General features: G+C 45.9%; 1 protein-coding gene across 2 annotated transcripts in view; it reads right to left on the minus strand.

Annotated features, from left to right (window-relative positions):
* Positions 1-14,275, minus strand: part of psd2 (pleckstrin and Sec7 domain containing 2) — a 43,026-nt gene that overhangs the window by 14,265 nt on the left and 14,486 nt on the right. For both annotated transcript variants that reach the window (XM_034543820.1, XM_034543821.1), the window contains exons 2-3: positions 11,038-11,608; positions 9,290-10,042 (exon numbers count right to left, since the gene is read on the minus strand). In XM_034543820.1, coding sequence (XP_034399711.1) covers positions 9,290-10,042; positions 11,038-11,522 — 1,238 coding nt within the window. In that variant the 5' untranslated portion in view covers positions 11,523-11,608. The remainder of the gene's footprint in view (positions 1-9,289; positions 10,043-11,037; positions 11,609-14,275) is intronic.

The raw sequence follows: 14,275 nt of genomic DNA on the forward strand, positions 1-14,275 counted from the left end.
ATGATGTGTCAGATATCTAGTGCAGACCTTTTGCTCCGGGATACTTGGCGTCACTGAGGGCCAAGTGGCACACAGTAAACCTATTTGTCTATCTAAAGGCACACTTCTATATCCCCAGGCCTCACATTCATCCTGTGCGACCGCCACGCAGTCTGACTGTCAGAGATACATGATGGTGCATGCCTGTGACTCACATGCTAATCTCTTTGGCTGTGCACCACCCGAACCCACACCTAGAGGTGTGTTTGCATGTAAGGTGTGTGTGTGTGTGTGTGTGTGTGTGTGTGTGTGTGTGTGTGTGTGTGTGTGTGTGTGTGTGTGTGTGTTAATGGCACCATCCATGAGGGTAATCGTCTATTATGGGATACAGTGGATTACATTATTTTGTTATTTCACCGACTTTTCTTTCATTTTCACATCACTCTGATCGATGGCAGACATATTACGGGCACGCACACATATTGTGTGTGTTTGTGCGTCAGCCAGGTCATCCGCTGGGGCTTTTTGATATCATCTCATCAAAACATGCTGTCGCAATATTAGACTCTTACATGTAAAACAAGCAACAAAGACATGAGCCAAAGTTACATCCATGTACACCCACATCATTTGCACATTTAGTGTTTCACACTATTATTGACACCTGAAGAGGAACAAGTTGCTACTGTTAAAACTGTCAGAAGTGAACATAACAGTTTAGAGCAATTAGGCATCCTTCAAGTGGGCGATAGCAACACATATCTATGTAATACCTCAGTTAGAGCTGAAACAAAAATCCATAGACTAGTTTAGTCGCTGGAATTTTCTTTAATCAATTATTAATTTCGGTCATTCACCAAGTCTAAATGACTGCTTCCATGGTCTCTAACACGTTCTCCTTTTATATGAATTGTAAACTGAATATTTTTTAGTTGCCACCCGACCCTTATCCTTAATATCACCTTGTATCCATAGCAACTGCAGAAATATAAATAAATCCCGATAGAGATAATATGCTAATTTATGGTAAACTCCTGATAAATTATCTAAATCCACTACATTCATTAGCTGGCACTTAAAAGTCCCTAAAGGAACACACCGCGTGAGATTTCCAAAAAATCCTTTTCATCCTAATTTTAGTATCACAGAGAAGTCCCTGCAGAAATACAACACAAGTACAACAGTGGTCGTGAGCCAGAGTAAAACCACCCCACTATGTCCATGTTGCCACGCAGCAGAATGGGACCCTTCCCACCCATTGGGACGTGAGATCTCACATCCAGTCTGTGACCTGGAGCGATATCCAACTTACAGCATTTGCAGCAGAAAGTCGAAGTGAACGTCATATTCCTCTTTCCACATCGTCTCTCGGAAATTTGGAAATCAGCGGTTAACGGCGCGCGGAGGTCCGACCGCCTCATCGTCCGGTCGTCGGTAAAATCCGCATCGGCCCCCGGTTTGTTATTTCAAAGCGGAAGTCGGGTCATCGATAATTACAGCTTCTTCTGGGGATGAGTTAGACTGAGGCGTCACTTCGCCGTAGTGTCAACACACCAGGAATGTGTGTTTGGAGGGCTTTCTTTCTTTCCTTGAAGTTTGTTGGCTCTCCGGGAGCTCGGCGGAGGAGAGGATGTTGGGGGCGGAGCCAACGACCGGACACACTTCTCCCGATGAATTACCGTTCCTGGTGGCGGCTCCACAATGGCCCTGTGTGTGTCCCGTCCAGCACTGCGTCCTCCGCGCCCGGCAGATCGGTCCGATATCAGCGGGACGGCCCGTGTTGAGACTCGGTTCACTCAGGGTGCTTTTTCCAGCACGTGGGCATTTGTTGGTGCTCATTTCTGTACGTTCCTCCAGTGTATCGCTTCCATGTGGCTCAGCGGACGCGAGACACACCGAAGGGGTGAACTCAGTTCACCCATGATCGGGTCCCAACGTTTTAAACACCGTCCTATTTTTATTGTAGGCCTAAAAGGAGGACGCCGTATTATGTGTTGGAGAGCAGGATATAAATAGTTAAAGAAGCATACAAGTACTTGATCAAGGTCACTGACTGGAGGTCCATACCTAATGCACAGTAATATTAGGGACTCGCCCTATGTGATGGGTTATGCACCCACGACACACACACACACACACACACACACACACACACACACACACACTAACGCACACACATTTGTACAAGACACACTGACACATCACTGCATGGTAGCCTCACCATCTAATTCCCTCCTTCCTCTTTCTCATCTGGTGGAAAGAAGAACAATAGAACAATCTGGGGACAGAGAGGCAGCTGCAGCGTCAAAAGTACAATTTTTTTGGGGGGGGGGGTTGAGATGGAAGATGGGAATAGAGACAACCCCCTGGAGGTAGCTCGATTGCTATTTGGAACGCGAGCACTCCACGAGGTTCACTGCAGCCGGGCCCTGCGCATTATTAGGTACAGACAACAATGAGTACAATTCCTTAACGACAGCAATAACGCTGAGGGGCAATCAGCACTGGGACCAGCATGCTCTTTTGGACCAAGCACACCCTGCTGAATACTGATCACGTGTCAGTTTTTTTGCGCAGCCAACGTTAGTGACTCATGGATAAACTTTGTTTCACAGACAGCAGAGTTATAAACCTGTTAGCACAGAAGTGACGTTCTCATGGCGGCCAGCGCATGGGACAAACGGATGAAGTACTTTGAGCAGTTAGCTCAGTGCTCCTCACTAACAAATGCAGCCCCAAAGGAGTCCTTATTTTGCACTTAAATCAAAAAAGAAGAAGAAAAAAAAATTGTACACCAAATCCACCTGGGAGTCGTGTGGGGGGTACAGAGCTGTGTCCGTTTTCTTGGCAGGAAGACAAAACATGTTTTCAGAGGGCTCCTTTGTCACAATTCTGTTTGATATTTTCATGGATCAGATCTCAATGTGAAGCCAGAGGGAGGAGAGAGTCCAATTTGGGGACCTCAGAATTCCTTCTTTGCAGACGATGTGGTCCTGTTGGATTCATCAGACCTGATGAATCTGGTTTGCTGTGTAGAGTGTGACGCCGTTGGGATGAGAGTGTGCACCTCCAAGTCTGAGGCCATGGTTCTCAATCCCCCCAGAAAACGGTTGGGAGTGAGCGGTGGCCCCAAGTGAAGAAGTTCAGGTATCCCAAGGTCTTGTTCAAGAGTGCAGGTAAAATGGAGCATTTCAATTTACCAGTGGATCTCTGTAGGGAGCTCAGACATCATGAGGGAGCTCGGGGTAGAGCCGCTGCTCTCTGAGATGGTTCAGGCATCTGATCGGGATGCCTCATGGAGGCCTTTTGATAGATGACTTTTCAGGAAACCCACTGGATAGAACTATATATCTCATCTGGGAACGCGTGGACACCTTGCTTAGCCGGCTGCCACCACGACCCGGCCCCGGTTAAGGGTCAGAATATGAATGGGTGGATGGAAAGATTTGTAATTGGGATATCATCAACCACTATTGATGTTAAGATTTATTATTAACAAACATCATGCTATAGTTTATACTATAGCCTTAAATATTATCAATATAAGTAACGATTACATAATCACAACTAAATCACTGTACTTTGAAATGGCTTTTATAACTTGTGTATGTAGAAAGTTGAAAAACAAAATAAGCACAGACATATTGTAGAGCCGGGTTCGCTTTGCACTCAACCCATACAGGAAGTGTTGACAGACGCCTCAGAGGAGAGAAGCCTGTGGTAAGAAGAACCCCATTCAGCCAAAACAGCCATTGGTACAGTAAGACTGCAGGGTGTGTCATAAAACTGAGTCGAGCTATAAATAGACGGGGGATAAATCTGTCGGTGCTGAAATGATTCAGTTAGTGTGTATATCTGTGGTGAGAGGGTGAAAGAGAGAATGTGTATGTATTACTGCTTGTGTTGCAAACGTCTGCACACGAACATGTATGTCTGCGATCATGTGACTGTGTGTGTGTGTGTGTGTGTGTGTCCATATCACTGACTGACTGAGAGCCAGGAAAGGATAATCTGCAGGATGTTTCAGCAGCACTAAAGAACCAAGGGAAGGGTTTTATACCCAAAATGACATCCTGAAAGTGTGTGCGTGTGTGTGTGTGTGTGTGTGTGTGTGTGTGTGTGTGTGTGCGTGTGCGTGCGTGCGTGTGCGTGCGTGAGTGAGAAACAGGAAGAGGGAAAGATTTGGAGTGTGTAAGATATGAAAGCTCTGGCTTAGAATGTATGAGCATTATGCACATTTCTGTGTACGCATGCAAGCTGCTCGGCCCGCGTGTCTTTTATTTGCGAGTGTGCGTCTCTGCACGCCACGGTGTATATGAAAGAGATTATAGTCCACGCGGCAGAGCCGCGTCTCTGATATGGAAACAACTGCGCCTGGCTTTTATCTGCTCTGCTCGGGCTTAGATCTCGTGGGCTCGCGAACCAGGGGGGAGGAACACGCAGTCGGCAGCACGTTTCACAAACGGATACACATAGAATCATATCCATGCATGCTAATGTTAAGCCGGAGATGCTGCACACGTCTTCCTCATATTTTTTAAGTATGCATGAGTGAACAAGACCCCCTTGTTATACACTTTCCATCGCATTCCCGTTGAATATGTTTGTGCTTTGATGCGACTCTGCAGAATGGCCTCAAGTGGCATATCCATATCAGTCAGAAGGGTTTCACTGTGTGTGTGTGTGTGTGTGTGTGTGTGTGTGTGTGTGTGTGCTTGTTCTAGTGCGTGAATACTCCACTACATGTTGCATTGTCACATAAGCAGCATTCAACTAGTCGGCTCCACTGTTTAGCTCTAGCTGGCTATTGACACTAGTAAGCTGCTTGACAGACAGGCAGACAGACAGACAGAGTGTGTGTGTTAGCTCAGCAGCCTCTATGGATTAAGGTTAAGCTTAAACCTCAATGATGGTTCCCACAGAGGCCAGAGAGAACTGTTAGAGTAACGGATTGGCTAACTAATCAAATGACCAGATGTGATTGACAGTGCAATCTAAAATACGACCTAATTGACTGAACTAACAAGCATGTTCTCCTACTACAACACTGGCACCATCATTTACTGCATGAAGGAAAACCCTTCACTTCTTGTTTCCCTGTGTTGGATGGCTTGTCGACAACATCCAATGTTTCCTACATCCCTGTGGCCGGCTGCCGACTTTACTTCCTCCATCCACTGATGTCTGAGTAATCAGCAGTAGCAGGGAGGGGATCTACGGGGAGAGTTTGGGCTGAGGTGAGATTAGGTTGCATGTCTCTGTCGGTTATGGAAGTTGAAGCCTGAAATTTGGACAGAGTCTGTACAAACATTGATGCGAGGCTTGAAAGCCATCGGAATCAATTTGAATATTTTCACGCAGTGAAAATCTGTGAGCCAGTGGCGTTTCTTTGTACTGATGCACTACAAAACGACAACTGTTTATGATCTGTAAAATAGGATCACGTTAACAATAAGAAAAAGTAAGACGATGAATTCATGAAAGGCGTGTTAGACACGTGTCCAACTGATTTATGACTCACTAACAGAGTTCACGCAGCTTATTGAGACACAGACGGGGATCCAACTGCTTTATGCTGCATGCCAATGATTTCCGGAAAAGACACACGACTCTTTCTTCCACTAGTTCGCTCCGTACGTACACTCTCTGTCACCAGTAATGACGAACGCCCTGTCTGCGTGGCCATGATCAGAGCTCTTTGTTCATAGACTCCCATGTACATGTGAATCCAGTGAAAGAATGGCTTGTAAGTCTTCAGCCATGTTAGACATGTCAGCCTTTAGGTCCCTCCCCCACTTTGGTCCAGACTGAAATGGATCAGGGACGACTAAATGAAGGATGTCCAGAGGATCAATCTTAAGGAGTTTGTCACATAAATACCGGCAACACTTATGACATCGCCATCCGCCTCAGCTGCACTTACTAATTAGCCAACGTCAGCATGCTAACATGCTAAACTAAGATGGGGAAATTGTTCAAACCAAAAGTTGCACAAGTCAGCATGTTGGCATTGCCATTGTGAGCATGTTAGCATGCTAACGTTGGCATATAAAGTGTCTGTAGACGCTGAGTGTTGTTTTCTGATGTCTAGTCGTGTTGCGCTCTGCAGCTTGTGAATGGAAAGACTATTTGAGCGGTTCAATCCACTAGTGAATAGAAAATGACTGGCCCATGAAACTAAATGTCTGCCAAGTTGACAGGCTGACTGACTGATTACCTCGCCTTTTATTTTCTTTTTCCATTGCTTTGCGGCTGCTCTGCCCTGCAATGAAAAGGACGAGTTGTCCATGACGCCCGAAGTGCCAAAATCTGTAACTGCGCCAATTCCGAGGCTACCCACCGGGAATAATGGAGGTAGGGAGTGGCGAGGAATGGAAGATAAGTAGCAGCAGCAGGAGAGCACTGTAGGCGAAATGGAAGAGGAGGTGATGCAGAGAAGAAAAGAGGAGGACAGGAGATGAGATAAAGTCAGATAGGACGGATAAAGTGGGGAAATGAATAAAGAGACGGGAGGTGAGATCGAGCTAACAAAGAGAGGGAGTGACAGAGTGAAGGAGAGAGAAGAAGAAATGGATGAGATAACGCAGCAGCCTTCATAGCTTGGGCAAATAATTGTTTTTGCCTTGACACGCTCCGGTTTTTGAGACGTTGTGAATCATAAAAAGCTTTTAAGATGTGTATTTTAAAACGATAATAGCCTGTCTGTTCTATTCCCTGTGAGCTGTGTGTTCTCAAGAGTCCATTAAAAAAAAATGGTGCTATGGTGTTTTCATCATTAGCATTTCTTAGCCGCTCTACTTCAGGCTACTTCGATTCAATTGGGCTGAAAAGCAATTATTTTAAAATCATGTGTTCCCCCTCTGGAGAATATTACAGCAAACTCTGACTGTACTTCAACTGTCAGAGTGATGGCTTTTACCTCCATTTGGCTTGCATTGAATTGCCAATACTTGTATCTCCTGAAGAACTGAAGTCAATGACTTCTAGTTACTCGGAGTGTCTTTAAAGCTTAAAAATATCCCTTTAAGACCTACTAGCAGATGTATCCACTCTAGATGTAAGTGCTCAAATGTCTGGCAAGCTTGGAGCAAAAATCACACACACACACACACATACACACACGCACACACTTTAAGACCCTGCTGGGCAGAGGAAAGCTGAAGACGATGATGTCATGACATAAACAATAGCTCATTCAGTTTGGCGCTGGTGGTCAGGAAACAAGACCCTGCTTAAAGGACAACATCTGTATACACACAGAGAGAGAGAGAGAGAGAGAGAGAGAGAGAGTGGGGGGAGGGGGGGGGGGAGAGAGAGCCGACATCTTAAATCCTCAGTTCATCCTATAACTCGTACTGAGCTACGAAAGCACCGGGAGAGTCTGTGAACAAATCACAGCAGCGAGCTGAGCTGTTCACGTTGGAGGTCTGAGTGCATCTATTTGGCTTTCCAGTGTAAATGAAACTGTGCCGTGGAGCTGGAGAACAAGCCACAGGGATTGTCTACAAGTCAGCCAGCCAGACCTATAGTTCAGGTTACATGGCTTCTCCCATATGGTTCCTGTTAGCACCTCCCCCCTTCAGTGGCTCTGCCCTGTCGTCCTCAACCCTCTTTAGTGCTATTAAGGTAATTAAATGGAAGACAGTACTGTCAGCTGTTGCCGTATCCCCCACAATTCCTTGGGGTCTATGCAAATGATGGACAGAGTGGATGAGTTAGAGTACATAATCTCAGCACCGTCATACATATCAGATGGCTGTCTGGGACGAAGAGAGAAGGATGCCCCTGCTGCTCAGTTCATCCAAGTGATTCTTTATACTGACGGGCACCCTGTATCTTATTTTCGTGCTGCAGTAAAAACGTCAAGTGTTAATCTCCCATATAAAGCATCCACACCAGCCCCACAAATTCTGTTTCCACTCAAAGAAGGTCTTTTGTCGTGCATAAACCTTGTGTGATTTGGCAGCGCTGAGGTTATCTCTCCCCACTGTGCAAACTGTGCAAGTACGCATTAAGCAGAATGGTTGAGGAAGGCAAATACCCCGACCGCGGTGTGCATGTCTGCGCCATGAACTTGCCGCCTGGGTTTACCGCACTCTCAGTCACACTACGAACGGATGGAAAGGAGCCGTTTCATTTCAAATGCAGCAATTCTGCTTAAACAGTCCCACTGACTCCATAAAAAATGTAAAAGCTCTCCCTGAATTTTTTTCAGTACTGCCTTTCTGTTTGCTTGTTGCTGCTTTAGCCTGAGCTTCCTGCATTTGAAACGTATCCAACCATGTGCAGTGACGGTATCCTCTCTCTCCTCTTCCAAAGATGGGAAGGCTTTTAAGTTGACAACATATGTTGGTTGGCACGGATTTGACTGCCAATGGAGTTTACACGTGTGGACAAATTACTTCCTTTTGAACCACCAGACCACCGCACACACCCCCAACCAACCACCCTGCCCCCCTCACAGCTGGGTCTCACCGTGCTCACGCCACCTGCTGGTTAAGCCAAGGTCACAGCATATTGCGCGGATTACACTTCAGGATAACAGCAATGATATACACAAAGCCTCCACTGCCTGGCTGGAGCACAACACACACTGGAATCTGTCATCCATAAACATTAATTCATGTTAAACATCCAGAATAACCTATATGCTGCAAAGACATGCCCATCCTATGTCTAAGGCTGTGTGTGTACGTTGTGTTTCTTCTACATGGACAGTTTTGATTATGGTGTTAAGTGTTCAGTTGTCAGTGGCAACAGGGAAATAATCATTGTGTTTTACTTTAAAACCCCTTACGTATAAGATTGGAAACATTCTGATAACTTTGGTAACTGCTCGTCCTAATATAATGAAACACAGCGTGAGACCCGACCTTGTAAAGCTTCTGGACTACACCAATTCTAACCAGGGTTAGGGCTGAGCCATTAAAACATCTAAAATACCTTAATATCGATATATTGAGACAGATATCGTAGGGAAAATAGTTGGTGCTTTTACAAAATATTTACAATATGAGATTTTCTATGAATAATTATCAGGAATGTGGCTATATATGTCACTTTACTTTAATGCAGCCTTAAAAAACTGGAAAAGACAACACTCAAGCCATTATACGATATCTAGTGTCGTATCACAATATTGATATAATATTGATACAATATTGATATAATATTGATACAATATTGATATGTTGCCCAGCCCATAATAGTGTCTAATTCCTGTTGAAACAAAACCCATTCCCTAGCTCAAAATAAGTTAAAGGATGGTGTAAATTCATAAATAACTCAAGATAGAATCGGGCCTTCTCACCTGACAGAGTTGATCATGGCTCCACAACCCTCTACGGCTCCATGGTATCCATTCGGGATGCCCCAGCGTGCGGGTTGGCTCAGCACAAACTCGGACCTGCTTCCTGGTATGGTGGTCCTCAGCGGGCTTCCTCCTACTCCGGCCATAGCTCCGAAGACAGCGCTCCCCCCGGCCGTGAGGTCACTTGGGGAGTCCGGTCCAGCCTCAGCTCCTTCTAGCTCCTGAACTGTTGCCAGCTCCAGCTCCAGGGGTTCAGGACCCTGTAACAGTGACCTCTGCTGGATGAGCGGCGTCAGTGGCGCCTCGAAGCTGACGCAGCTGTCCGTCTCGTCGGTGAGCGACAGCACGTCAAGAGAGTCCAGGCTGCTGTAGCAGGTCCCACCCCTCAGGAGGGCAGACTCCACGATGCGCTCGAACGTGGAGCTGAAGCCGTCTTTGTTGTCAACCCTGCCCTTCTCCCTCTCCTCCTTTAGCTCCCTCTCCTCTTCCTCCTCCTCCTCCTCCTCCTGGACGTCAACCTGCTCAACGATCTGCTCAAACGTCGAGCTGAAGCTGTCCTGATTCTCTCTCCCATCTCCCTCCTTCTGGACCTCTTCCTCCTCTTCCTCCACCTCAGCGTCGGCCTGTTCTACAGTCGTCTCAAAGTTGGAGCTGAAAGCGTCCAAATGCGTGTGAGTGCCCACCTCATCTCCTCCCTCGTCCTCCTCACCCGCCTCGTCGTCGTCTTCATGCCCACCTATGCCATTTGCCAGTCTGTTTCATCGTGGAGAGAGAGAAGACAACGGGATAGTGTGAAATTACCTTTAGCATATGACTCAAACACTCTCCGTTTGCTTTGTTGAGGTCGGCACACATGCAAAGCAGATCATTCATTTTCAGTGCTGAAATCATCTTCATTCAGGGGAAGTATGCACAATGGGAACATATTTCAGCTTGAATGGCCACAGTGACAATTGAAGCAAGATGAAAGATGCAAACGCACTGTTCAATTTGCCACTGCGTGAATAGCTGGAAGCTCATCTCCCCCGGGCTGTCAAACCTCTACTATTTCATCCCTTTCATTTCTGACAATATGAATCTATTGGTGCTCTGTGTTTGCTGCTGATGGAGAGAAATAACTCTCATCAAAAGAGTGAAACGACTTAATATACGTTAACTGTATTTTTGCATTGGTGCGTTGGAGTGTGTCTGTGCATTTCATAAAACCATTATGTATTTTATTTTATCTAGTTTTCTCATAAAGCATAACGCTAATTAATTGACACAAATCCCCGAGTGCCATTCACTGCCTATCTTTGTTGGTTTGAAATTGGTTTACCGGGTCCTCCGGCTCCTTGAAAATAAAACCGCGTCGTTCCTTTTAGTTTTCCCTTTCAGCTCATTTAGTCGAGGCCTTTTGTCTCTCAATTTTTGTAAAATGCAAATAAGGTTAATTATGATCCCGAGTACCGCACTGGGAAAACCATTTACCACTAAAAACATTCGGCATGGCAAAGTGGCCTTCTATTATGATACGTGAAACATAAACACCCAGACCACAAAAGGCAGATTTAGCTTTCTAAAACAAGTACGCCTACGCGTGTGTGTGTGTGTGTGTGTGTGTGTGTGTGTGTGTGTGTGTGTGTCTGTGTGTACATGAGTTATTCTTTAAAGTGATATCATACTTTGACACCGAAAGGTCAAAAGGTCTCCGCTCTCTAACAGCGATATATATTTCTTTACAGAGGAGGATGATTTAGTGCACTAACCGTCCAGCTTGTTCAGGGTGAGTTGCCTCCTCTTCGGTAGAAGGTTGCATCTCTTCATTTTCCTTCCCCTCCTCTTCCTCTTCCATCCCCTCCTCCTCCTGCGTTGCCTCCTCCTCACCCGCCGAGCTCACCTCCACATTTATGCGCACTTCCCCTCTCGCCCCTTCCCTCTCTACCTCCACTCCTCCATCTGTATGTCGATCCCCTTTACCACTCTCCTCTTTCAACTCGCCCTCTCCTCCCTCATCCTTTACGTCTTCCCTCCCCTCTCCTTCCCCGTGCGTCTCCCCGTGGGCCTCCTCCTCTCCCTCTCTGATCTCCTCTTGTTTTCGCTCCTCTGTGTCGTCCTTGGCCCCCAGCTTGTCCCGCTCTGCCTGGCCGTGTGTCTCTGCGGGTGGGTCAGTGGTGCTGGTGCTTGTGGTGTCGGGCTCCACTGGGCTCTCTGGCGGGGTGGGAGAGGGCAGAGCCTGCCCCTCCTGGGTCATGGTGGTCTTCACTGATGGGGGCGCTGCTGTCCACTTCTGCCAGAGATGAGGACCGGAGCTTCCGATCAGCAACCGGGGAGAACACTCTGCAGAGAAAAGGAGACACAGAGCCAGAAGAGAGAGAGGAAACTCAGCATGAAAGGAAGACAAAGCACCACGAGGAAATGAGGAGGAGGAGAAGGTTGTGTTATAAAATGACTGTAATAACTACGGCAGATACTGATAGAGCCATTTGATTATTTCTAGTCTTAATTACAAGTCAGAGAGGTCACCTTCAGTAAAAGAACAGCACGTGTGTGTTACTATTTGTTTGTTTTAGATGTAAACACGTCTGGAACGCTTTGTCCTCTGCATCAGATGATCCCCCCAAAAAACAGCTCTGAAAGGAGGGCAGGAAGGTAGATAAAGCAGCGAGTAGAGGAATACGGACAGGCAGGCTGGCACCGAGAGGGATTTGTTTAATACAGCTCAACTGATTCCTGTCAAAATGATCCCGCAAGCTCATCCGCTTTCTGTCTATGTGGAGATTTCGCAGCTGAATAACTATCTGTCTCCATCCCGCTGTGCCCGCGCTTTGTGTAAATGCATGATGGAAACCTGAGATTTAAACTACTGTTACTCTCACTTGCACCGCTGGACCTCTGCGCAGCAGGTCCTCCTCTATCCTTACTGAGGCTCAAGGGCATGTGCTAATGAGCCGCTCGTAATTACGGCTCTGCAGAGAGCGACTAATGTTTGAATTACAGAAGGCTGATATATTATTCGTTTGATGAAAAAATTTGATTTTCTTTCCTGTGGAAAAAAAAGATTAGAATTCCCAATTTTATAGATATAATCGGATGAAGAGTGGGATTTGTGCTGAAACAATCAACTGATGAATCAACTGAAAGACAATGGATCGCCCGACAATTTGGATAATAGATTAATCGATAAGTATTTGTCATCGTTTGAATCGTGCAATCTTCAAGGTCATGGATGAACTTTCAATCTGCGAACATCCTGTGAGCCAACACGGACCAAAACACGTTAATCTGCTGAGAAAAGTCTTCCTGCTGAGGTGGACTGTGAGGTCATGTGATGGAAAGCTCCAGAACAGATGTTACTGCACCTTGTGCTGCATTGTTTTGTCAAACTGCTGTTTCCAAGGTCAATAACAAACGTTCAATCTCAATCAATTAGAATATGTTCCTGCTGATTTTACATACAAGCTATCTATCACTATTATCAAAATATTAGTATTAACATAAAGCCAAGATTTCCCAATTCCTAATTCGTAATTATAAGGCGTATTGTTTCATATTTCCATTGTCTTAACTTGTCTTTGTGTGACGTTACTCTATGAAGTAATGTTAAAATGTCAGGAGACAATTCTACCGCTTGAAATACATTTAAAAAAAAATAATTCTGTAATAATTCAGATATAAAGGTATCAGTTATCAAGCTCCTCTTTTATGGAACCAGCTTCCACTTTCAGTCCGGGAGGCAGACACAGTCACCTCATTCAAGAATAGACTTAAGACTTTCCTCTTTAATAGTGCTTATAGTTAGGGCTGAATCAGGTTTGCCCTGTTCGAGCCCCTTGATATGCTGCCATAGGCTTATAGGCTGCTGGGGGATGTTTTAGGATACACTGAGCACCTATCTCCTCTTCTCTCTCTACTTATGGATGAATTTACATCTCTCCATTGCACCTTATTAACTCTGCTTCCTCCCCGGAGTCGTTGTGACTTCACGTCTCATAGGGTCCATTGGACCTGGAGGTGTCTGATGCCTGGTGAGCCGGCCTCCCGCGTTGGCCCTGCTGATGCGCCCCGCCCCCCCTCCTCTCTACCTCCTTCTTTTTCATGGATTGTGGAGGTCCATTCATACATTGTCATATTCATGTAATGTGTTTATGTAACTTTGTAAATGCTGTTCATTCTGTACACATGACATCTATTGCATCTGTCCATCCGGGGAGAAGGATCCTCCTCTGTTGCTCTCCTGAAGGTTTCTTCCCTTTTTTCCTTGTGAAAGGTTATTTTTGGGGAGTTTTTCCTGATCCGATGTGAGGTCCTGGGACAGGGATGTCGTATGTGTACAGATTGTAAAGCCCTCTGAGGCAAATTTGTAATTTGTGATATTGGGCTTTACAAAATAAACTGGATTGAAAAATTGAATTAAATGAAGTGCAATTAACCAAAGAAATGACGCACATTTGATCAAACACAAGCCAGCACAGGCGGAGAAGGCGTTGTGATTCTGAGACTGTTGCAGAGTGCAGCCCCGTCTGCCGGATGCAGACGGTCCGTAGAGCTCTGCTCTGCTGAATCATCCAACTGCAGCACAATGTTTACGTGGATGTTTAAAGCCCTTCTGGAGGCATGCACATGCAGGTGCGGGGCCTAGTTAGGCAGAAATGATCACACTGAACCCCCTCAAACACAACTCTGAGGTTTCTCAGGGGAAATGTTCTCGCGCTGGCGCGTTGTTTTGATCAAACCGCAGCGAGAAAAAACAAAAGCGGTATTATGATGGAGAGGAAAGATCTGTGGCGGGCTAGGATGTGAGCCAAATGTGCATGTATGAGATTGCAATTGGTTTGGCTTAGCCCCCTGAGCATGAGGACGCCACACTGAATGTTTCATCGCAGCTGCGAAAGAGATGATGCAAATTATGCAGAAGCAAGTCAGGGTTGCTTCTCTTGTCTCAAACGTGTCTCCTAATGACAGCAGACCTTTCCTTTTTTTCACGACGTAACATTCTCGACCCCA

Source organism: Cyclopterus lumpus, chromosome 10, assembly GCF_009769545.1.
Source record: "Cyclopterus lumpus isolate fCycLum1 chromosome 10, fCycLum1.pri, whole genome shotgun sequence".
In the NCBI taxonomy this organism is placed as follows: Eukaryota; Metazoa; Chordata; class Actinopteri; order Perciformes; family Cyclopteridae; genus Cyclopterus; species Cyclopterus lumpus.